We start from the raw sequence: 25,368 nt of genomic DNA on the forward strand, positions 1-25,368 counted from the left end.
ATATTGTATTTGTGGAATATGAGTTAAGCATCAAAATCCACCCGTTTTTAGCCATCTCAGCGGGCGGACATTTTGTCACTTGCTGTCAATTGAAAATGACATCGCAGTCGCTCAGGTCTCCGGTAACGACCAATCACGGGTCACTTGTTTTCTGAAGCTGAAGAAGTGGCAAATTGGACAAAAATTGATGGATTTTGATGCTTAACTAATATTCCACAAACGCAATATTAATCAGAATGCCGTGTTTTGACTAGTGGGCTTGCATAGTACATATTCTTGTCAGGCATTTTTGGGGTTTGACTTCCACTTTATCTTCAAAATGTAAAATGTGATAAAAACGACTTCTCTAATATCTCTTCACACAACTTCTCCCGGCCACTTCAGTGTGTAATTGCCAGCCAAAAGATACCCATAAGAGGTGCAAATAATTTGGGTAATTGTGGAAATGAACGGGTCGCTATCGGGCTGTGGTGGACACCTGCTAAATTATGTAAGTTTGTGTTTAAAAATTCAGCACGTCTTACAATACTAACCTTCAAACAATGGGCAGAAGTGCCTCCAGCATGTAATGCATCCTTGAGATGTATACTGGCCCATGGCTGTCTCCAGGAGGAACATTGGGATACCACAGGCCAGCAGAAACAGAACATATGGAACCAAAAATGCCCCTGGGGAGGACAAAAACACAAATCTAAGCATATTCTCTACCATCTTGATTGTTTGGTTATTTCCTTTGACCTTGTTGTTCTCTCCTTATCATTCAAATTGATATTAAGACTAACTGCGTTTATTCAATGTGAAGCAGGAAACAGGAAATGAGAACGCGTGACTAGAAAAAGCTCACCTCCCCCATTTTTGTAGCACAAATAGGGAAACCTCCAGAGATTCCCCAAGCCCACCAGGGTCCCTGCCACGGCCAGCAGGAACTCCAATTTGTTTGCCCACTTTCCGCGGTCCAGCAGCTGAGCCTTCTTCACAGGACTGTTGCCTTGACCGGCCACTTCACGGCTGCTTCCTTTCAGGAATTCCCTTGGCATATTCAAAAGGAGATTAATTACAAATGGGGCGCAATCTGATCTCAAACATCCGTCTCTCTCCTTAAGATAAGGATGGACAAATATTTGAAACACGGATGTATGTATTCAAGACCAAATTACTCGGCTGACTAATATTTGGCACCACTGGTGCTCTTTGTTAATTTATTGGTTAAACTTGAGCTTGCCGGATTACCAGCAGTGGAAAGTTTCCACCGGCAACAAGTGTTTCTCTGAAAACCGCGGCAACCGATACAGAATAAGCACGTCCTAGAATTAAAAGTCAAACATGTAGCGGTGCGGAATTCAAGGAAATAGACTGAGTACTTACCCCTCCATCACAAAGCCCCCTCCCCCGAGAGTTGCTTACAGCAACAACAAAGTGATCAGTATTCCTCTCGGATGGATGCACCGCAGGCTCTCTATACAAACAAAAAGTCATGAGCGGAGCCAGAGTGAGAATCAAAGCTGCTATGGTTCCTCTCTCTGAGCTGCCTCGGTGCCAGAGGCTGCGCTCCACACCATGCGGCCGCACTTGAAAAAGTGTTTGGCTCTGACAAAGGTTCAAGGTATACGCCACTTCCCTGCTGTATTTTTCCACTGAGACAGGAGCAGCTCGAGTCACTGAGATTAGCACAGTTGCTAACAACTAAACCAAATCAGCTGAGCCGTCTCTGTTATGTGAGTGGCTGTAAACAGGCGGCATTTATCTGCCAACTGGGAATTTGCCATTTTGAGCCGTAAATTGTGAGAAAAGAAAATAATGGCAATGGCGTGGTCGGTCACTATGCAAACATCCTTTGCAGCAAATAGCAGATCTCTATCATCATTTGATGCATTGCACAGCCCCTTTCAGTCCATGGGATTTGTTCAGACGACATGCTATCTCATTATGAATAATTCAATTGTTTATCTTTTCATTTATCATGAACTATATTATCTTAAAGCTCACAGCCACTTCTTTCTTTTTATAACCTACCACATACTTCCTCTTTTCAGCTTTTATGGTCATGAACTTTTCCCCTCTACTGTGGCGCTGTGTCATTTGGCTCATCTTGTTCTGAACTGCTGATAAACTTGTTTTTAGGTTATAGTGTCATGTATTACTTACTAGCACCTCCAATTTCCTAGTTTAGGAAGTAGAACAGGCAATTTGTCATTGTTCAATAACTTTAAGTACAAAAATACATATGGGTGTATTTTTAGTTTGAATTCTTCTTGAACACTTATTGTGTAACACAACAGAAGTCTTTTGAATGTAATATATGGTGACTGCAAGCAGTTTTAGATCATTTTTAAATGTGAAACTACCAGAATAAAATAAAATTTGACCATTGATTTTTTTCTACAACTAAAAAAAGAATTCCAGAATATTTTTTGCTCTTAACAAAATAAGTTTCATTCATTTTAACTATAGTTTTCTTAAAATATGAATTATATTGCATGCACAACTATTGTTGGTAAACATTAACGTATTAAAACTTGACTATAGATGTATTGCAGTCGTAAATTAGGATTGGTTCCTTTTGAAGACTAGTGTCTTTGTTGGAATAATGATAACTGATCACTTAGTTCCTGTCTTTGTAGTTGAGTGATCATGGTCAATATGTCTGTCCGCCAGCAGAGGAATATGGGGCGGAAGTGCATTCAACTGTTTTCCTTCTTGCCAGAACTGTGCAACAGCTGAGCTTTGAGCATGGCTAAATTAAGAGAAGGCTATTAATTGACTATTTTGGTCCCAATGAGGGCACGTGCACGTTTAAGGCACGGTTGACTTGACATTCCTGCCTCGTTTTTTTCATTTAGTTATGGCGGTTTAAACACAGCACCACCTGTGTACAATATACAGTACATGTTCAGATCAAATTCCCAATAGACATCTACACAAGACAAGCTCCTCCTGTCCGACAGTGTTTATTACACAGGGCTGCGACAAATCTGTTTGGAGTGCAAACTCCACTTACTAACTGGAAATTTCAGATTATGATATTTACCGCAAATTGAGAGTGGCTCAGGTTCCTCACGAAATGGACAATGAATGGACATTTGCAGGTATTGTTCCATTCGGGCAAGACTGAAACGAGGCCAATGGAAGAAGCAGTTTCATCCATTCATCCATTCATCCATCCATCCGTCCATTATCCATTAAAGAAGAAATGGACAAAGCCTTTCTGACTTGACCTGACTTGCTTGAAATATTGACTGAGCAGTCAGTTTGTGGACATGGTACACAGAGGAGAGGGTGGGGCTATGGTGCTAAACATGGAGGTGTCTTGAACCTGACATTCTCAGTGATGGCAAAATCACTCACGCTCTTTACTCTGGTAAAAATAGAAGTGCTAATTCAACTACTTAAGTAAAAATGAAAAATGTATAGACTTTGAAAGTAAAGCGGAAGTCAACCCAAACATATTTTTTTCAAGAATATGTTCCCAGTAGGCCTACTAGTTGAACACGGAATTCTGATTAATTTTGCGTTTGTGGAATATAAGTTAAGCAACAAAATGCACTTGTTTTTAGCCGTCTCTGGGGGTGGCCATTTTGTCTTCTGTGGACTGAAAATGACAACTGCTCACAATGACCAATCACGGCTGACCTGTTTTCTGAATCTGAGCCGTGATTGGTCGTTGTGAGCAGTTGTGATGTCATTTTCAGTCAACAGAAGACAAAATGGTGGCCCCCGTAGGTGGCTAAAAACGAGTGCATTTTGCTGCTTAACTTATATAATTTATATTCCACAAACGCAAAATTAATCCGAATGCCGTGTTTCAACTAGTGGGCCTGCAGGGAACATATTCTTGAAAAAAATATGTTTGGGTTGACTTCCACTTTAAGTACAAATTCTTTAATGGATTTTCACTGTCTGTTTCACATCCTTTAGTCCGCATGCAATTTAAGGTAGTGATTCCCAACCGCTATGGGAAGTGATCCAGTGTCAATTCATCAAAAAAATGGTTAATTCGCGAAAAAAAATGTTTCATTGTTGAACTATCTATGCCGGCAACGTATAGTTACTGGTATTACAATTAAGTGCTCTTCCACGAGGTGTCAGAAGATACATAATTAACCTGTGTATCCACTTTTTGTGACATAGTTGTTTGGTGATGTGCCATCAGAATTTTCCCCCTAATGTATAACGTGCCTTGGCTCAAGAAAGGGTGAGAAACACTAATATAGGGAACCAGTTGACATTCAGGAAAAAAACATTTTATTAAATTTCAGTCAACGATACTGTAGTTGGCTTAGGAATGCGTATATGACTTTCAGTAGTCATATCAAATCAATGCCGGCCAGTCAGAGTGGAAGGTTGCATGCTCAAAGCAGACCAGGGGAAGCTTATCCATGCTTTTATCTTCAGTATATTTGATTATTGTAATGGTCTTCTGACTTGACTCCCTCAGAAGAGCATCAAACAGCTGCAGATCATTCAGAATGCCGCAGCAGGTTTTTGGACTAGAACAAAGGGATCGGAACATATTACTCCGGTTCGAAAGGCTTTACATTGGCTCCCATAGGCTGTTCTGAGACTGCTCTGTTACTGATTGGTTTAAGTACTTCATTACTTTCCACCACTGTCCATCCAACATGACATCCAAGTTCACACGTGCATGACCAGATACTGAAGGCCATCTTGGACTTGTCCATTGTCTGCTGACATACACACCTGTTCAAGTACCCAAATGGTGCTTCCGGTGTTCTGCCAAATTGTCCTACCCCGTCGAAACTTCCTACCGAAGGCTGATTTGAGAGCCTGCTCTGCCGAAATGTCCTACCCTTTGCGAAACTTCTTACCGAAAGCTAATTTGACAGCCAAAATACTACCGTGCGCTTTAAGCTCGTTTTGTTTGGATGCCGACCGGTAGGCGGAACTTTAAAAAATCCCTTAATTAAGAAAATAGTAGTATGTCATAATAATTGAGTGTAGTATACATACACTGCATGATGAATGTGCTCACTATGCTCAAAAGCTACGATGCTTATAAGCTATGACGGAAATCACACGCCAAAAGTATTTTTGAGTCAATGAAAAAGTCAAATAAGACTCAATAAAAACGAAAATAGTAAGTACTCACCGCTTTTAACCGAATGTACGACAGGTAGGATAAAAAATTATAAAATTCCTACGAAAACACTGGCATTGGTAGGACGTCTCGGTGAGCAGGAAGGAATGTCAGAACACCAGTTCTAAAAGGACCCGCGCACACACACACGCATGGATGCGCGGGCACACACACACACACACCCCCCCACACACACACACACGCACACAACCCCCCCCACACACACACACCTAGACTTGGATGATTCAACACATTGTCACAGCTGCGGTAGCATCATGCATCATGTGATAACAAGGAAGGTAATTTTGCAGTCAAACATGCTACCCCAAAGGGAGGAGTCACCGCATCTGGCCATTAGTGAGTTGAGCGAGTGCTGAGAGGAAAACAGCGACACCACCTTGAGATACAACTTTAATTTGTTTCATAACCAAAATCGTAATGCAAAAACATTCGCCTCTCAAATCATCTTTTCCCATTGAAATGTCTGGAAATGCTGTTAATCTGTTCCAGCCGCCCAACACCCACACCCCCCCAAAAAAACTACAAAAATGTGTATAATGTGTTTTTTTATTGAGAAAAATAGCACTCTCTAATATTGTTCTTTCTAAAAACATACAACATTTGCATAATTAAACAGTAATGGCATAATTAAATAGAGTGTAAAGAAATTAAACCATTTTTGCTACATTTTTTTGCTTCAACTCAATGGACATGTGTGGCTTCTTCTGGTATGCGCACCTTGGCCACTTGGGGGCAGTATAATACACACATACAGATATATGGAGATGGTCTCAGCCCCTCAGTAAACCCAGTAATATCAGTCATTCTTTGCAGAGGATAAAGAATGTGTGCATGTGTGATTATTGTTAATAGACAATTATTTTATTCATTTATATACTTAAGATTTTTTTTTCTTGATCAATCAACAAACTGCATTTAAAAGTTTAGAATATTTTAATCCCATTTTTCAAAAACAGGACATTGCTTCACATTGCCAGTTCAGAAAATGCACAAACAAATTAATTACGATTCACGCACTGGTTTGGGCCATAACATGTCAAATGGGAAAAAATGTTGACCATTGAAAAGTTGTACTTATCCTTTCAGCTTTTCCCCTCAGGGGTCGCCACAGCGAATCAAGTGCACGCTCGATTCGCATCATTGATTTGGCAAAGCATTTTTACGCCGGATGCCCTTCCTGACGCAACCCTATTAGCAGGGCACACACTCAGACACCATCAATGAGCGGGAATCGATCCCACGCTGCCCGCACACAACTCGGCCGCGTGTACCACTACACTATCAGTGATTGTGATCATTGCAAAGTAAAAGCAAATATTTTATTTTGATTCAACACAAAGATAATCAGTTAGCTTTCATGGAGGCCAACAAAAATCAGATACTGTTTACTGTTGAAAAGCTGATATTCTGAGCAGTTAGACAATTTTAAATTAAAAAAGGTACTCAAACGATTAATAGAATAAAAATATAATAAATAAAAAATATATTATTGATCAATTTGATCATTGATTAGTTGTTTGTTGTTAATGGTTATATTATCTGTCTACTTGTGTTCAGTTATCCACACAGATGCTATTAGTTAGACTTACCATGGCATTTCCAATTATGTGTTAGCATTCAGCTAGTGTAATTAAAAAGTCATGTGGTTGTTTTAAATAAAGAATGAGTAATTCTGTTTTGTTTTACGTTTAGTTTGACAGTAAACTGCAACTCAGGAGTGGCATCCAACATTCCTGAAGCCTCTTTTCACTTACTGCCAAACTGCTGCTTGTTGTCGAGTTGAGTTCTCTGCCACTGTGGAGTGCTCCTATCTCTCTTTTCTTTCAAGGTCTCGGTGTAGTTCTCTTGATACTGAACGGTAACCATAAGGAATGATGCAAAAATATTAAACAAAAAGTCACTACTACTACACTAGTGGCTCCCCCTTGAAATCACTGACCAAAGCCACATTCCTCATTAACATGCACGAGCGTTATTTTCAAACATGGCCATTCAAACTAGCATGCCGTTACAAAAGTGTGAAGTCATGGTAAAAACATTGTCACCTTAAAATAATGGCATCAGTCATATCTCATGATGCCGGCAACCTCTTAAACTCGGCTACATCCTTAATTGCTTAATAGCTCCAGAGGTGGGCATACAGTATTACTAAATTTTGCTGGTCCGTCATCCGTCAGCGGCCAGAGTACCTGTCCGTCATTCGTCAGTCCGTCATTTCTTGTGACGAACTGAATTGTAATCATCTGTCCGTCAGTCAGTCCCTCAGTTAAGTCCGTCAGAAGTCCGTTGGTCCGTCAGTCGGTCCTCCCCCCCAAAAAAAACGCCAGAAAATGGGCGTACGCGTCAGTCACTGACGGATGAAGACCCCCGTCCGTCATTCGTCAGTCCGTCTTTTTTTTAAAAGGTGTCCCGTCATTGGTCAGCAAAACGGGCGTCCGTCAGTGATGGACTGGTCTCAGTCTGATGGAATGCTCCCCTCTGAATAGCTCATTCTTAAACAGATAATCCAAAATGAAATTGTTAATAAATATAATATACTGAGTATTTCCTTAAGTTATTGGGTTGAAGTTTTATTTTTTAGAACGTACGGTCAAGTAAAAAAATCAAAGAGGCGTTAAATACTTACAGAGCAGTAATATTGCTAATTCATCGTTGTTTTTTCCTCTTCGTTGTGAGTGCCATTTACCTTCCACAAGGCAATTTATGCCCGCTATCTGTCTTATCCCATTCACAAGTCAAGATATCACTGTGCATTCGTGGTTTGAATGCCAAGCAATGAATATAAAGTTAGTTCAACATTTTCTTACATAAAGCAATTTAGAAATCAGATTGTTGCTTACAGCATATACATACCTGTTATCTATTTGATGAAAAGCTTGTACACTTGTTCCAGGCACCATAAAACATGGCACATGTATAAGCAAAAGACCAGATATTCCGGGCATATAAATCCGTAGTATACACAAGGACCAAGCTCTAGTCCAGCGGTCGGCAATTCCGGAGCCGCATGCCGCTTTTTCATCCTTATGTTGCGGCTCTGCGTGGCCTGGGTAAATAAATTATAAGGGTGTCCGATTGAAGTGCATGTTATCTGTCTCAAAAACGTGCATCATGTCTTCTTAGTGAGTCAAAGTTTTTGGCCACTTTCATATGTGGTCCTATATTGGATACTTATAGTCTGAACCTCCAGGCCACATACATCCGACAGTGCTCTTTTTTCGACTGTATTTTTAAATTCAGTCATTGTTGTATGCTAGATGGATCATTTAAGCTCAGGTTTTTAATTCATTTGAAAGAGACCGTCAACTCTGCGCTTTTTTATAAGAGTTCAAAATGTGGTCATTTAATAAAGAAAATGACATTTTCTGAAACATGGATGGACTACATGGATTTCATAAGCAACACACTATTGTACAAGTGTAAAGATAATCGGGTCGAAATGGCTCTTTGAGTGTAAAAGGTTGCCGAACCTGTTCAAGTCTGTACAGGAGCGAATTAAAGTAGTTTCCAGTTGCACTGGCAAACATTAAATGCATGCTTAAATGGATGTTCCGCTTAAAAATGTTGTGCTTTCAGCTACTTGGAAAATAAACACATTGGTTGTTGCTTGTCATTTTGCTTTAAGGGGTGCTCCTTTCACAGAGCCACCATTATTTACCTGCTCCGGACACAGAAAAAAAAACACAGAGCAACTTTTCTCAGCTGCTAGACGGATGGATGATTATCCACATGCGCACGTTGAAACTAGCCCGTCGGTCGGCTGTCCTCGATGTTTCCTCTGAAAACAATAAATAGACCAAAGCAAACGAAGCATTTCATCTCCAACTGTGATCTGGTGTGATTGTACAAACATTAACTTCCAAGACAAAATGTCTGAAACTGGTTAAGTTGCATTTCAGATGAGGAAAAAAAGGGGTTATTTGCCCTTGGAACCGGACAGTAGAGATTCACAGAAAAGGTATGGAAAGCAAAGTTGACACTGTTTAATGCACAATAAGATATTTTCATGGCATCATTTCAATATTGGAATTACATTGACTTGTACATCTTGGACAAATCCACACTCTATAAATAATAATAGTCCCCAAGTATCTGGCTCACTGTGTTCTGAGGAGATGATCAATCGAGAGAGAGCAGACAAGTAAAAGTCATCTGCGTGCGGAATGATTAAAGAGGGCAAAAATCACCCCGATGTCCATTTTGACAGTCCAACAAATGAAGCAAAGGGGCTTCTAATGGCTATATCAGACCGTCACCCATGGATGCACACAGACACATAAAACAAACACTTTTTTTTTTCCTCTTCTTTTCTTTTTTTAATTTGCAAACTTAGACAAAACATAAAGAACCTTTTCCCCAATGCATCGCAATGATTTCATGTCTGTGTTGCATTCGCGTCACCTGCCCCTATCCCAGTTCACCAGTTTTACATGCTCAAGCATATTTGGCACTCTTAAAATGCGGAAAATAAGCCCTCAAGTCGGAAAGCCTTCATGTACACACTCACGCACATGAATGTGTCACCCGTACATGTACATTACGTCACTCCCTGGTGGCGATGATACTCATATAAAAACAAACAAAAGGACAGATAGAGAATATTGATATATACTCTTATCTGATATTTATTTTGTAGCGTGACAATGAGGTTTTTGTGTTTTGCGAGTATGCCATGAAATGGTCAAAATGATGACATTGCCCCGATGAGGATGACATGTCGCTTTTTGGCGCAACCGTGTTGCTCTGCCTTTTTATCTGCTTTTCGTGCATGCTGACTTCACATTTCTACCAGTTCAAGGTAGGAAAAGTGCTTGGAAACAAAAATAACAAAAAGGCAAATCAAAGAAAAACTAGTAGTCACATTCTTCCTAAGTTTAGCTGATGAGGAATCAGGTTGGCACAGTCATCTTAAGACTCAATTTATTTAATGCTACAGTATGCTAATTTTCTTTATTCTGCAATGTAAGGCAGTGTTTCCCAACCAGTGTGCCGAGAGAATTTCACTTAATTGGTCTGAAAATTATTTATTTACCACAAATAATGTACCTTTGTTCAACACAATGCCAGTAACGTATTATGACAGGGAGAACAATTAAATGCTCTTCCACTAGATGGCAGAAGGTACACAATTAAGCACTTTTTGTGATATTTTAAAGAAGAAGTCGAGCCAAAAATGTCCTTTACAAGCATATGTTCTATGCAGTCCCACTAGTCTAAACATGATATTCCCGTTAATAGTGCGTTTGTGGAATATGAATTAAGCAGCAACATCCACACGCTTTTGTCCATCTCAGGACCAATCATAGCTCAGCTTTGGCAAACAAGTGAGTTATGATTGGTCGTTACCTGAGCCCTGAACAACTGTGATGTCATTTTCAGTCTACAGAAAATGACAAAATGGCCGCCCCCTGTGATGGCTAAAAACGGGTGGATTTTGCTGCTTAACACGTATTCCACGAACGCAATATTAATCAGAATGACATGTTTGGACTAGTGAAGGCGCATAGAACATATTATTGAAAATATTTTTTAGAATGTAAAATACTGGCCTTGGCTTAATAAAGGTTAGGAAACATTAATGAAAAGGACCAGTTGTCATTCATGAAAATTTCAAATTTAGACCAAGTCAGTTCGGCTCACAATTGGTTTTGTCAGGTGTTTTAGTAAGCTAATCATGTCAAATACTATCATCTTAGCCAAATATTTGTACATTTACTATTCTTAAATCAACACACAGGCAAACATGCTGATGTCAAATAAACCAAGTATATCCTTTGTGTTTATCTTTTCTTGTTTACACTTTCATAAACACAAGACAACCAGACTAGGATCAGACGAGCTTTTACAGTGCAGACGCGCCCGTTCAGTCTCCAAGCCACTCAATTAATCTGCTTTCAAAATCAACAATACAGGCATGAGGGTGGGATAATAAATGAGTAAATCCCCAAATGTCAGACTGTTACCTTTCCTTTTTTTTTTGACAACAGGCCGACCCCATAAACTGCGGCGGATGTGTTTCCCCTATCATCCATATGAAAGGCACAGTGAGAAAACTCTTGAAATGGATTTCTAGATTATACAATTTCATGTTTAAACGGTAAACAGAGCAAGCCCTTTTGGTTTAACAACCCGCTTGATAAATTGAGTTTGAGAAACTTTGCGAGGAGAGTTGTTATCTTGCCCTTCAGATAACACAGGCAGAAGCCATTGTGACCGCAGGGCCCCCGGGTGTTGGATGCCTGAGGCATAAACACCCAAGACTGAGACTGTGAAATGACACGCTTTGATGGCGTCAGCTGTCATTGGGAGAGCCACTTGGTGCATGCGCTTCAACTATTAATTCACATAGTCACTGGATTATGAGAGATGTAGCTGTGTGGGTGGTGGAGGTTGCTACGTTATGTGCACACTGACATCATGCATAACATTTTGAGAAAACAACTACTTCCTGATATCACTCAAGATTAATTCAGGCAATGGTGACCTAGTGCAGGGTTTCCACAAACATTTTCAGTTATAGCCCCAAATTACCCCAAAAAAAAAAAATGCCAGCATGTACTGTGGTGCCTTGAGATACAATTGAGCCTAGAGATTTTGTTTTGACGTGCGAGAAAAAAAATGAACTCAACGCTCTTCACAACAAGCAGCAGTTAGCAAAACTGACCAAGTCTTCAAAGAAGAAGCTTTTGGCTTTTTATTGCCACTCACAGTTAAAGTTTACTGTCAAAGTAAACATACAACAAAGAGAATTAAATGTGGATTTAAACAACCACATAGCTTAGCTTTAGAGGAGTCTGTAAAGTTTCACGCTAAAAAAAATAATGCAAAACGTCAACGACGGAGTAATGGAGAGCATCAGCATTGTGGTGTTTTATAACCCTTAAAGCCACAGATATCAAACTCAAGGCCTGGGGGCTAGATCTGGCCCGACACATGATTTTATGTGCCCTGCGAAAGCAAATCAAGCATGTCAACAAAATTACTAATTTTCTTGCGTACTAAATAGCGTTGAGATATTGCAAGCGCTTTCTTGTTACTAGGGCTGTTCGATTAAGCCATTTTGAACCGTAACCGAATTTTCGGGATAAAACGATGTTAAAAACGTTCAAATCGGCACGTTCGATTTTATTATTTTTGGTGTGTCTAAGTGTAGCCCAGTTGTACTTTCTGTATTGTGTTCCGTTTGTACATTCTCTTCGTATTTGTAATTTCTGTTATTCTTCTCTTCGTATTAAGATCTCTGTTTTCCGGTGGTTACTTCCGTGTTTGTCATGCACTCACGTGAGTAGCGCGTTGAATCCAATTGCTTAAATGCGGAAGCGATTGTCCGCTGGCCGAGGAGAAAGTGACACATGTGGGGGATTGGCCTGCAGGAGCCGACTATCTGAGCCGACTGCCGAGTGAATGAGGAAGTGAAGTGGAGCGTATGCTCAAATGACGGAATTGGCCAGGTCGATGGTGAGCTAGGAGCCCAGGATTGAAACTTGGAAATTGCCTGGAATAGAACTGAACCAAGTAAAATGCTGTTAATCCCAATGGATTGTTCTGTGTGTATTAAGTTAAATTGACTGCCATTTGAGTTCAAAGAAAGAAAAATTAAGTTTAAATAAAAGACATTCAAAATACTTCATTTTTCATTAATTTTTTATTTTCTAAAGAAATCATAATCGTAAAATCGGGTTTGAGAGAAATTAATCAGGACTTTCTTATTAGGCAAAATCGAACAGCCCTACTTCTTACCAAACCCGTTATTACAGTAACTTGAACAAACTATTATTCCTGGCTTCTTATTTCAAAACTAGTTATGTATTAATTTGTCGTGTACTGTATATGTAATATGAGGAGGTGATTAAACATTGATATGGTTTCACAGTCGTAATGTAATGGCCCTCTGAGGGAAACCGTAACTACAGTGTGACCTGCGACAAAAATGAGTTTGACATCTGCTTGAAGCAATAGACATTTGAACACAAGTAGAGCAACACACGTAGGAAGGTATAACAATGCTCACAGGAATATATTAATTATCCTCTACATGAACGACAAAGATTATAATTGTAATATGACAGTGGCCTAAGTGAAGTTTCAATCGGCTCCGTGTATAGCTATGTTTGTATTATACTGCCCCCAGGTGGCCAAGGTGTGCTTGCCAGAAGGAAAAGCACAATGTCATCTAAATGGAAGCAATACATGTATAAAAAAAAAAAAATGTAATTCCTTCCATTCTATATAATTGTCTTTACTGTGTGTTTTTATATTAAGTACAATATTGTAGATTGCTATTTTTCTTAAGAAAGAAAGAACACAAATTTTACAGTTTTTTGTGGGGAGGGGGCTGTATGCTGGAACTGATAAATGGTGTTTCCATTTTTTCAATCGGAAAAAATTACATGAAATACAAGTGTTCGTGGACGATTCAAACGCTTATCTCAAGACAAGACTGCACTGGACATTAAATGACTAAAAGCGGATTGCTGACCATACATTTGTGAAACCCTGAACTAGTTTATGGCACTGTAAATTACAATCTACATCATACAATCATGACAAATCATAATATGAAGGCTGAAATGTGAAACATAAAAACATCGGACTGAAGATTGACACAACCGGCAGGTCAGTAGATGACCTGGAGCTCACTGCTCTATAGACAATTAGTTCACACACATTGGTCCACTATGACCAAACAAGGACTCACTTATTGCAAATGTAAATATCTTTCCAATGGATCATGTTAAACAGTCCCAACTGAGAAAAGTTGGCTTTTAAAAACAAAAACAGCAATTGTAACTCCTGATTTGTGTTTTTAAGGCTTCTGTGTTGGGAATGTACAGCATGTATCTGAAACTACAATGTTCTCATGAGAATTTAGTAGAATATGTCCAAATAAATACCCATTGTAATTGGTTATGCATGGTTGGTTGGTAATTGGGGTCCTATATCCGTAGCATGCGCTAACTCTTAATCATTGGCATACAGTATATTTAAAAAATAAATAAAATTGAACAAGAATAAATGAATTCTCAACACCACATTATCTGTCTCTGTGTGTTTTCAAAATTCCTTGTAGTTTTCTTTTGAGTCATCTGACCTTGAACAACACAATGCTGACAGTTTGTGTAGTGACATAGCTTCTTTTTTCATTTGGCCTTTTGGGTTCTGCAAACCAGAACAATTGAACATTACCATATTAAAATGAATACAATAAATAAATATGTTTGGATGAGTTGTGTGGGTCACGTCTAAAAATACAGTGGAACCTCCAAAGTCGAACGCCGTGGAGGTGGTAAACTTATGACTCGTCATGTGACATGAAAGAAGTCTCACTCAGCAAATCTCATTGGAACTCAGAGACCATCTTGAGATTTTATTTGATAAAGTGTAATGAAAACAATAGGGCAGGAAATTGATGCAGAATGGGAACGCACTCACATTCCGTGCATGTGCTTGCTGCTTAAAAAAAAGAACTGAAAAGTGAGCTGCGTTTAATCGTTAAGGCAATGCTTTTTTTAAAAAATATAACGAAGCAAACAGGAAGGCAGCACAGTCGACTTGCTGGCTTGAAAAACTAGCCAGTAGCCTCGTACATTTTACCCATCGGTTGGTACGTGCGTCTCAAGCGTTAATTTTGTTATTTTCAGTGAATACCTTTTCGTTGTTGTTTTTTTTTTTTTTTTTTTTACAATTTATGACACTTGTGAACGCTAAAACGCAACTTAAAACATACCTGTACGCTTAATACAAGTTTAATGGTGACAGTTTGACTCAGGATTTTTTTAAATTTTTCAATTATACAGTGGATATCAAAAGTATTCACACCCCTATTCAAATGCATGTGGGAGCCAGCACACAAGTACCGTACCACCATTTAAAGTGTGTCTGATTAATCCAAGCAAAGATGTTCTACTATGCTTTTCCTGACATTTTGTCCCTGCACAGAGCTTCCACTTGATCAGAGGCATCTCAATGGTTAAAGGTGTAAGTAGAAGCAAACCGGTCAGGGAGGCCACCAAGAGGCCGCCAGCAACACTGAAGGAGCTGCAGACATTTCTGGCAAGTACATTTGACAATAATTTCGTGTCGTCTTCATATGTCTTGGTTTACAGGGTAGGGTGGTAAAACGCAAACCTCATGCTAACAAAAAGGAAACATTTCTAATCCTGGCTACATTTGACAAAAACACACTTTTTGGCTATAATTCGAAAAAAAAAATTGGTTCAGCACAGGTCAAATTAATGGTGGAACAAATTTTGAAATTATATAATAGATAGCAAGCATTTAAACAGGGGTGTGTAGACTTGTCATATCCACTGTAAATGTTCTGGTCACAGAACAGATTGTTTTCAACTTTTGAGGTTCCACTGTGTGCCGTTTTGATTTCTCCTGAACCAGCAAAAATGCAACAAGAACCTCATTTAAAAATTTTTTTAAAAAGGGAACATTTGTATTTGTAGAAAGCAAAAAAAGGCATTTCAAGGCTTATGAAGTTGACTCGCAAAGACGTGTCCTCTGTAAGATTTAAAGTTCCGCATCAGTGAGTATTAAATCAATACCGGCCAAAAGGAGATGAAAATACCTTCTCTAAACTGTTACACTTCCACTGTTGAGACACAAGAACATGACAATGCTACTTCGCGTACCAAACAATATATGACCAAAAGATGTACATGTAGCAGCAAACATTCCCATACATCACTCTGATATGGCGGTTGATGGATGGTTGAGGTGAAATGTGCATTTTTTTTTTTGCCCCGTTTGAATTCTTTGAAAAGAGATTCATTTCTCTTTCAACTTTGCTTTTCCTTACCAGTATTTGCTTTATTTCTAGAGCCCTACTTGTTTTCTACAGTTGGCACCTTTGATTTCATTACGTTCTTTTTTTTAAAATATTTTTATTATTTTTTTTTTTAACATTTTTGGCACTTCAAATAAAGTCTCTCTTTTGTTAACATAGAATCCCGCACGGACCTGTCATAAGTAAAACTTTGGTCTCCAGATTAACTGGATTACAGAAAAAAACTGCTGGTTGTCACATGGAACATAACAGTAGTACATTTAATTAAACGAGAAGAACTAATAAATAATGAAATAAATTAATAAATATCTCGCTAAACTCTGGATAACAGTGATTAGCAATACAAAATGAACGCTTTGATTACCTTTTATACCACCATTCATATCTGATGTTGGGCAGAGTGTAGAAACAGCACATTTTAGGCGAGGCTAATATTAATTCCACTGTCAGGTTACAGAGGATAATGTCTTGCAAACACTTGATCTACAAATGCTGGCTATGAAATACAGGATGTAGCCCCCTGTTTTTTTTTTTGTTTTGTTTTTTCGCTGTTGAAAATGAGAAACCTGTGGCTCAGGTGGAGGGGATGTTGAAATAAACAGTTTCCTCACTTGTCTGGGTTCAAAAGTGCATTATAGTACGCCGTGGATGGAGGTGTGATGGAGGGTGATATGCTACTTGGGAGAGGGACCAGGCTCACCAGATTCATTTTGTGCTACTTGTCCCTTCAGCTTTGTTGAATTCTCCAAAAACAACCTCTCAACCTCAGTTGTGAAAACTCTCCCTAAAACCCGAAGAATACAATTCCATCGAATTGTGTGCAAACTGTTCTACTGGCAAATAATAATAGATAACAACCATTTTCCACCGGCCACGAGGTACGGACGACGGCCAGAAACGTCTTCAAAATAAATGTTAGGCTACACCTCAGTATGGGTCTGGCCGCTCACGAGGAAGTGAGTAGCTGTCACGTGGATGTGCTAGCTGGGGAAGTACACGAACGCAATAGAGAGGAAATGGTTTTGGGGATCATAATTACACGATGGAAATGACTGCTTCCACTCCACACTGATGCCTCCGTTCTCATTGCTCAGCATATTGTCAATATGCTTTCTTGTTAGAAACCAAGCAAACAGTATTTGCACTTGAGGGTGAAATTCCGGAGAGAACGTCACGCCACAGCTAATAAATAACAGCATAAAATGGCAACATTCTCCTTAAGAGTTTCCCTTTCATACACACGGATACAGTAGGGTTCTAATCTGGTACCTGTACTGTCTCGGTCAGCGCCGCAGTCGAAATGGACGGATGACAGTGAAGGGTCCAGTGTGCTAAAATGAGGATGAGCCTTCCATCCGTCGTCGTCGTCGTCGTCGTCGTCGTCGTGGTGGTGGTGGTGTCTGCTCCTCATGGTCGACGTGGTTTACAGAGGCAGGTCTGTGCTGTTGTGGCGAGTCTTTCTGGAAGTGCCGTCATCCCTGGGCAGAGCTTTTTGCAGGTTGGACATGGCCGCCGTCTTCTTCAGGTCAATGACTGCGTAGCATTCGCTGCGGCGGGGTGCCTGCGGGCCACACTTTTGGGGCGGGAGGCGCTGGTGTGGCTGTCCGCCCCCGCCGGCGCCAAGAGCTTGGCAGGGAGGTTCTCCCTCAAGGTCCACCTGGATGTAGTTCAGTTGCCGTGACGGCGGCATGTGCCCGTGCTCGCAGACTCCGACCCCTGACCTCGAGCGTCTGCGGAAATCAAAGTTAAATATGCGCCCCCCTCTGTCGGGCTGACATGGTCGTGGATGTGGCGGGCAGCTGTGTCGCATTCTGGGCGGCTGCACCTGTTCAGTGTTGACGTAGTTCTGCAGGGCATCCCTGTGGATGCCCCGCCCGTCCGGGTGGTACCCGTTGTTCGTCTCGGGGCCTTCCGAGAACTCGTACTCGTCGAAGTCTTCCTCCTCCTCTTCGTATTCCTCCTCGTCCGCCTCGTCGTCGTCGTCGTCGTCTTCCTGCTCGTCGTCGCGCTGCAGGGCGCTGTACTCCCAAACGGGGGGAAGCGAGGGCAGGTTCTCGTAGTTGAGCAGGGCCGTCCTGCGGTGACCTCCGCCCACGGGCCTGTCGCAGCCGTAGCCCTGCGGGGGAAGCGAGGACGGGCCGTGCGGGTGCAGCAGGGTGTGGCAGTGACTGTCCCCGGTGCTGCTGCTGCTGCTCGAGCCCACCGACTGGGACACGCTGCTGGGACTCAGCCGCTGCTTCCTGCCGCTCCTCAGGCCGTTGATGTTCTCGTAGGTGAGTTCGGCGCCTCGGCAGCTGTCCGCGTGCTCGTGGCACGGGTGCCGGTGCGGGTGGTGATGGAAATGGTGATAGGAGAGGGGATTGCACAGGTGCACGGAGGGCTCGTCTCCGTCCGTCTCTGAGCCTGTTGCGCCCTCTGATGGTTGGAGGCTGTGGGGGCCGTGCGCGAGCCGCTCCCGCTCCCGCTCTCGCTCCCTTTGCAGTAGATGACGTTGAGCCGGAGTGGGACCCAGCATGAACTTGACCTCCTGCGAGGACGGTTGTAGGAACACCTGGGGATCTTGATGCTCTTCCAGGGGACAGCATCGCAGGTTCGACTGCGCGCTCCCTTGGCCCCCGACTCGTGTCGTTTCGGTGAAAGTGCTGGGCCGCACCTCAGGTAGGGAGTGCACGCAGTGACGCATGGCGAGATCCCCCTCCATGCTAACAGTGTTCACATAAGTGTGGGTCTGGTAAGAAACAAAGCGGGGTTAAAGTCAGCACAGATTAGAGAGCACAGGGCAGTCCGCGGCATGGTTACTTGTACATCTAACCTGGTCTTCCAAAGCCATCAGATTGTGTCCATGATCCTCGGCAAGGGAAGGCTGGGAGGAATCCCCTCTGATTGGATAACCAGGGTATCCATTGGGGAAAGTCGGCACGGGGAATGCTGGAGCTGCAAGCACATTTATGGGACAATTTGTTTTTAAGTGGCAGAAGCGGCTACCATGTGATGTTACACAGTATAAATGGTCTTTCGGGAGATACTCTAGACGAATGAGTCCAAAACACTGTACCACGGCACAGTGTGCTGTGGAGATATCAGGCAGGACAATTAAATGCTCTTCCACTTGATGGTACAGTTAATCTGTGTACATCTTCATACAGGACATACACAAATACATTTGTATTTGACTGCAGACCCAGATTTTACACTGTGTTAGTACTTTAAAAAATATATATATTATAAATCAAGCCAGGACACTCATTATTTAAATGAAGGACTATATATAGTTGTTGTGACAATTTTTGTTCGCTGGAGTAGGGCCCAGCATGAATTTAAGATCCTGAGATGATGGCTGGAATATATAAACACATATCTTTGAATTTTATGCTACATAAGAGGAGACAAGTGCAGCTGTTTTGTGGCCCGGGTGAGCATATAGCGTCCGGCTCATCTGTTGTGGGTTTGATGGTTTTGCTGCCGAGTCTACGAGAAGGCAATGTACTCCTCTACTACTATGGAAAGAGAACGTCGCTCTAACAGCGTGTGCACGGTGGCCGTGCGACTGACTGTTGGGCGTCTGTGGTGCACGAGACATCTCCATCTCTGGTGTGTGGCCGCTGCCGGACATCATCATGGACTCCTCCACCACATTGATGCTGTTGCATTGCATCAGCTCCTGGAGCAGGTTGAAGATCTCCTCAGCCCGAGAGCACTTGAAGGCAAATATTCCTAATCAGGTGAACACAACAACAACACGATTACACAAGATGATTTTGTCTAACCCTTACTGAAAAAAAAAAAAAAAAAAAAACAGCTTCCAATAGATGACGGGACCCGTGTTGGAAAATGGTGAGTGCATTGACTTGTTTACAGCTGTTGAACTGTCAACCAACATAGCATTTAGCATTAGCCAAAGTAATAACACAACCGGTCACCAGATTGACTAGCGATACCCCCCGAAGCATCGCTCACCCTGTCCGGTCTGACAACGACGCCCGCTCTCAAAAGAAAACAGGTTGGAGTCGTAGCCGTAGCGGCGCAGGCAGAGGTACGGCCACCTGATGGCGTCCCTCTTGCGTGTGTGAAGAATGAGCTCGGTCTGGGTGAGCTCCATGATGCCAGAGCCCAGCTCGTTGCCTTCATCGTCCACATTGATGACCTGGGAATCGCATTGTATGGCAAATGATTCAAAGCGTTTGTCAGTACGGGTATTTCGAATGTGAATTCAGAATTGATTATAGTGAACAGTTTGGCCATGGGGGCCAAGCCCTGTTTTGAACAATTTACAAGGTTTTGGTCGTGACTCATGACACCTTTTGGCAGAGAGTATCGGCATACTTGCGAGTGAAGTCATACACGATGTGATTGTGGGATTACAATTACAGAATCCTGCCGCACTCATACTAGTCATTGGAGAGTTCAACCATGTTCCTTTTTCTCATCGACAAAGAAATTCACACATAGAGACTGTGCAACAAGGAAGGGGTGGGGTGGTTTACCTACGCTCTGCCAAATGCCGGAGGGAGTGCTTCTTGCACAATCAATTAGACAATAATATTTTATTTATTTACTCAGTTATTATCATTACCATAATTTCCTGAATATAAGACACCCCCCCACCAAAATAACCCTAAATAAAGCTTTTTGTCCTCTGTACTCGTGTATAATGCGGTTACCAAGTTTGCTGGTATCCTTTATCATCAGAGTGAATAATATGACTGGTTAAAGACTCCAAACATTCCCCAAAAAAATTGTAAATGCTTTTAAATTCAGGTTAAAACTATGGTTTTCCCACTTTTCCCATTCCTATGATTAAGGTCTTTCAAAGCATTTTTAAAATCATATTTTCTCAAATTTGTTCTTCCATTGTAAGCTCCAAAAGTAATTTTAGTAATGTACTTTTTTTTTCTTAACTTTGCTTTTAAATGTCTTTAACGCTTTTGTTTGTAAATGCTTTTAGATGTCGTACTTTTGAGTATGTGAAGCACTTTGTGTATGTGCTGCCCAAAAACGCAAACAAAAGACTGCAATGACACCATCAAGTGGCCATAAGAAATAATTACACATAGTTATAATGCAACTAAGTTCTGATTTATCTCTAACATTAGAGATGAAATATCATTAATGAAAGTACTCCTTTTTAACAACACCTGGGCTCTGGTAAGCAATGTTTATTTTTTTCAACTGGACCCTTGTACAATACTCCTTTTTTCCCAAATTACTTAATTAAATAATTAGTGATTATTAGTCTTTCTTGTAGTTTATGATTTATGCTAAATCTTATGTACAGCACTTTGCTTCAGCTACAGTTGTTGTTAAAGTGCTATACAAAAAAAGTTGAGTTGAGTAATTGACACCCACCTAAAAAAAGTTTGTTAGAGTGATTACTTAGAGTCCACAAGATGGCAGCAAAGCACTTTTTTCAATGAGAAAAGGCTATGGCCTGACCAAATGAAGCTCCTCCCATCACTTCAGCATAGTTGTTGGTAGAAAGACGATGCCACAGTCATATTTCAAAATTAGACATTGCTTTTGCCTGAGCTCAAAAACAATTAATTTGAGTTTGTCCATAAATAATGGCAGATAGGTTCCTAAAATAAATCTGTGAACAGGCTAATCTGCAAATGCCGAACAGTGCATTTGCTAGTGAATCACTGTTCACAATTCGGGATTATGCTAGAAGTTAAAAGATGATCAATATAATGAGGGATATGACTCGTTTTAAAAATGATACAAAACAACACTTGTGAATATATTTCATGAAAATCTACCATTATGGCTTCTAATAGTCTTTTGTCCCTTTCCTCTGTCATTTCCAGCTAAAAGAAACTCATTCCACAAAGAAAAATTGAGTTTAGCGATGTTGGCCTTATCTGTATGTATGATGCAACAATGAGTGACAGAGCTTGAACCTTAAACTTGGTGAGATGGTTGTCTCGGATGGGGTCCCTGTACAGACAGCTCCAACAGCTCCCCATGGCTTCAGCGGGCCAGCTGAAACCTGCCACACATGACCCATGCACGCAACATTAGCGACATAAGTGTGTGTGTGTGTGTGTGTGTGTGTGTGTGCAACAAAGTTTTCACCCAACACGCTCATCTTACTCAGTCCAGGCCATCGGTGTGAAGGGACACGTTCTTCAGTCCCAGGATCTTGTGCTGGGCCTCGTCGTTGTCGCAAGCCACTTGCTTTGTTGGACGAACATCTTCATGAGAAGCTCCATGTTCTTGTTCCTGAAAGTGCAAAGAAAAAAAATGACATTCACTGAGAATCTGGATGCTCCACAATACGGCTTCACCTTAGAAGTTGATTTTATATGTGTTGCCCGTCTTTATTGAAAAATTCAATTTTTGGACAAATTCACTCTTTACACACCTAAGACCACAGAATAATCTTATAACACATAAAATAGTCTGACATTTGTCGTCCTTGGTTTGGAAGGGGCAAAATCAGGACAAAAACAGTTTGACTGACTGTCCTTATACCGAGCCTAACATGCATGAAAAGGAAAAAGAATTCATAGACAGGATTCATCTGACATGTATGTATTCACAGCTAAAATAATACAATAGCATTCCTGTCCAGTATTGTTAGCTGGGCATAGTTGCCATCTATGTCGAAAGGAATAAACTGTGGCTACTGGGATGGTCAGTGTGACTGTAAATGATCCTATATGGCTTACTTGGAACAGGATGTGACAAATGGCATTTGTTATTTCTTTTTGTATCATTAGTCCTTCCACTTAAGAAGGGCTGACTCAGTTCTTGACTCAGCAGCTAAAGTAAATGACTACAAACGTGTTGAGACATCAAGATTAACGGTAAATAGGCGGTCAAATCTCAAAAATCTACACTGTGCAAAACACAAAAAGCAAACTTCATGTGCATTAACAGCAGCTTGTGTATCACTATGTGAGCAGCCCAGCGACACAGTGCTGCACCTCTGAGACAACATCAAGCAAAGCCCACTCACATCTGCCCTGGTGGTCACGCTGCAGACTCCCACCGCCGTATATGTGCTCCTCGGCCCGGCCAGCAAAACACATGCACCCCCGCCGCAGTGTGAGCGCTCCGGGCCGGGCCTCCACATCTGACTGGGGCTGGAATCCACACACACACTCGAACCTCTGCGCGCTAGCCGACGTTACAGACGTGTCATCCAGCCAGAACCTCAATGGGATTTTCTCTCCATCCATCCATCCATCCATCCATGCATGCATCCACGGTAGCACTTCAACCACAGTCAGCTCGCTCCATTAGCCCCCACCGAGCTCCGAAAGCACGCCGCCCGCCCGTGACGCTAAACGGTGCAAATGAGAGTCCGTGCGAGGCTACAATAGCACCTAGCAGCACCGAAGAGGAGAAACGCCGCTCCGCTACTCACATGTCTGCCACCGTCGATTCGCTCTTTCCAAAGACGAGCGCGCGTGGACGCAGCGCGGCAGGTGTCGGCAGCGTCCGGTCGGCGGGGATGTGGAGCTCGGCCCGCTGGGACGTAGAGGCGAAATGCGGTGAAAGCCGTAATAATGTTGTTATTTTTCCTCCCACCCCCCCACCCCCCTACTCTCTCGCTCTAGCTCATTCCCCCCTTATGACGCCCCCCCACTACTGCAGCACGGGCCTCTGGCTGGCTGTGTGACATTTGCCAAGCAGCTGCGGGTCAAAGTTGACAGGCAGACAACGAGGTGGAGGAAACCGTCAAGAAGGTAAAGAGGCTGGAGAACCGCGGAGGTAGGAAAGGTGTGCCCGGCTGGAGGGGCGGGAGGAGGGGCCAAGCAGCCAGCCGCCGTTCCCACTGGAAATAGTCCTCTTTTCTCTTAAAAGTCCAGTCTACGTTTTAAGACACTGGTTCTCGAACTTTTTTGTACTCTCACCCAAGATAAAGTGTTTTTCGTTTAAGATTTCACGAGAAAAAAACAAAATCGATTATGTTACTAATGTCATGACACTGTATTACGAGGGGAGGGAAGATGTGACTGGAATTGTGTTGATGTGGAAAAAACACCCCCAAAGTTTTTCAGGAATAAAGACATGTTACGAGATTATGCAAGCCTATAGTCACACTAGTCCAGGAAAGAAGTACTATTCAAATACTTTATACTAACATTTGTCATTTATGAAAAAAAATATCAGAAAAATGGGTCATTTGTCAAAATTAGTCTAAGCAAATATTATTTTAACAGAACAAAGTTGGAATTTGACTGGAAATAAAACCACAAAATTCCTAGATGATAACGTTGCAATAAGAAAAACTCAGCATAATGTAAAATTTGGGGGGGGGGGGGGGGGGGGGTTGCATTATGAGGAAAAAAAGTGTGGCTAACTTTACAGGACTAAGTCTCTATCAGGGGATCCTAAACCTTTTTAAACCTGAAAGCTACTTCTTGGGTACTGATTAATGCAAAGGGCTACAAGTTTGATATACACTTCTTAAATAACACATTTTCTCACATTACCTTTGATTTGGATAATTAATGATATATATGTATCTGAAGACACTTATCGTGGTAATGATTTCTCACAATAATTAGGAGACATAACTATAAATTTTTCAACACTTTATTTTATTTTTTAATCTATAGCCGGTATTCACAGTGCGGGAGGGTAGGGGGCTGGTCAGTGTAGAATTTAGATTAGATAAATAAAGGAGTAGTCCGAAAACTTTTTACACTAAGTACAACTTCAAAAAAAATACAACACCATCAAAAATAAGTCAACAAAAAAGATATAGTAGACAATAAAGATTAAATTCAAGTATATATTATAAGTGAAGGGAAAAGCCGAAAGGGAAACAACAACTCGACGTTGGCAGCAGGCAGTGATTCTTTCACATACCACTAGAGAGAGCTTGCGTACCACTAGTCATATTCGCACGACACTGAGAATCACCGTTTTAAGCCATTTAGTGCAAAAAGCAACTGTTAAAAATAGTTTTATGAAAAATTTGTTTGTTTGTTTGTTCAAAAATGTCATGCATTAATTCTTATTTAAAGATTCTTTAGTTTTTCAGTGTTTCCCAACTTTTATTGAGCCAATGAAGGCAAGTACATCAGTAATGCCTTGACTTTGGCATTAAGTTTGTTCCGTGACCACGCTCTTTAGTTGTTTGATAAAAATAATGACTACCGTCAGGTCAATAAAAATACAATACAATACATGTACTTGCTAATTTTTTTTTTCTTTTATGTGTGTGTAGATTCTTAGTGATCCAGACCATGGTCAACTGCAAAGGTTAAGGCAACTGGACTATTCTTGTTTGTTGAAGTTGTGTCTTTTTCTTCTTAACCAAAAATGTTTAAAAAATTAGTTGGGCAATCGTGCTTTTGGGCTAACGATACAGTATGTTGCTACCACATACTGTTAAAATATAACACCAGTGTGTTAGCATTAAGCTAGTTGACCTTCGTAAGACAAAGGTCACGTGTTTTTGGTAAAAAAAAAAAAACAATTGTTCAACTTCAGCTGGAGTGTG

At 41.3% G+C, this 25,368-nt stretch overlaps 2 protein-coding genes and 1 long non-coding RNA gene across 6 annotated transcripts in view; 1 reads left to right on the forward strand and 2 right to left on the reverse strand.

Annotated features, from left to right (window-relative positions):
* Positions 1-5,185, reverse strand: part of LOC147142177 (sodium- and chloride-dependent GABA transporter 2-like) — a 40,005-nt gene extending 34,820 nt beyond the window's left edge. Inside the window, exons 1-4 of one of the 2 annotated variants that reach the window (XM_086041155.1) lie at positions 5,108-5,185; positions 1,366-1,456; positions 845-1,029; positions 534-668 (exon numbers count right to left, since the gene is read on the reverse strand). In XM_086041155.1, the coding sequence (XP_085897281.1) occupies positions 534-668; positions 845-1,029; positions 1,366-1,373 (328 nt within the window). In that variant the 5' untranslated portion in view covers positions 1,374-1,456; positions 5,108-5,185. Of the gene's footprint in view, positions 1-533; positions 669-844; positions 1,038-1,365; positions 1,457-5,107 lie in introns of those variants that run through there. The other variant, XM_086041156.1, reaches the window with a different exon arrangement.
* The window catches only part of LOC147142178 (uncharacterized), a 44,849-nt gene extending 20,789 nt beyond the window's left edge, over positions 1-24,060 (forward strand). The window contains exons 4-5 of one of the 2 annotated variants that reach the window (XR_015088171.1): positions 15,056-15,169; positions 23,474-24,060. This is a non-coding gene — a long non-coding RNA (uncharacterized LOC147142178). The remainder of the gene's footprint in view (positions 1-15,055; positions 15,170-23,473) is intronic. The other variant, XR_015088173.1, reaches the window with a different exon arrangement.
* On the reverse strand, positions 9,085-23,453 carry frs3 (fibroblast growth factor receptor substrate 3). 2 transcript variants are annotated; one of them, XM_086041154.1, is made up of 8 exons: positions 23,281-23,453; positions 22,002-22,130; positions 21,809-21,897; positions 19,869-20,055; positions 19,464-19,625; positions 18,724-18,845; positions 17,737-18,639; positions 17,418-17,641 (listed from the first exon to the last, which is right to left on the reverse strand). In XM_086041154.1, exons 3-8 carry the CDS (start codon positions 21,872-21,874, stop codon positions 17,558-17,560), a joined length of 1,524 nt encoding a protein of 507 aa, XP_085897280.1. In that variant the 5' UTR covers positions 21,875-21,897; positions 22,002-22,130; positions 23,281-23,453; the 3' UTR covers positions 17,418-17,557. The 2 variants fall into 2 exon arrangements, with proteins under 2 accessions (XP_085897279.1, XP_085897280.1); XM_086041153.1 differs by having other exon boundaries at positions 9,085-18,639; positions 23,281-23,447.
* Positions 24,061-25,368: the final 1,308 nt, after the last annotated feature.

This window comes from Filicampus tigris, chromosome 9 (genome assembly GCF_054856515.1).
Source record: "Filicampus tigris isolate MCC_2025a chromosome 9, RoL_Ftig_1.0, whole genome shotgun sequence".
NCBI lineage: Eukaryota > Metazoa > Chordata > Actinopteri > Syngnathiformes > Syngnathidae > Filicampus > Filicampus tigris.

Coding starts and splice junctions, on each gene's coding strand:
- frs3 (XM_086041153.1), bottom strand. CDS start 21,874: ATGGGGAGCTGTTGGAGCTGTCTGTACAGGGACCCCATCCGAGACAAC. Junction 19,626..19,868: donor TCGTTGTCAGACCGGACAGG/GTGAGCGATGCT, acceptor TCACCTGATTAG/GAATATTTGCCTTCAAGTGC. Junction 18,640..18,723: donor TGATGGCTTTGGAAGACCAG/GTTAGATGTACA, acceptor GTTTCTTACCAG/ACCCACACTTATGTGAACAC.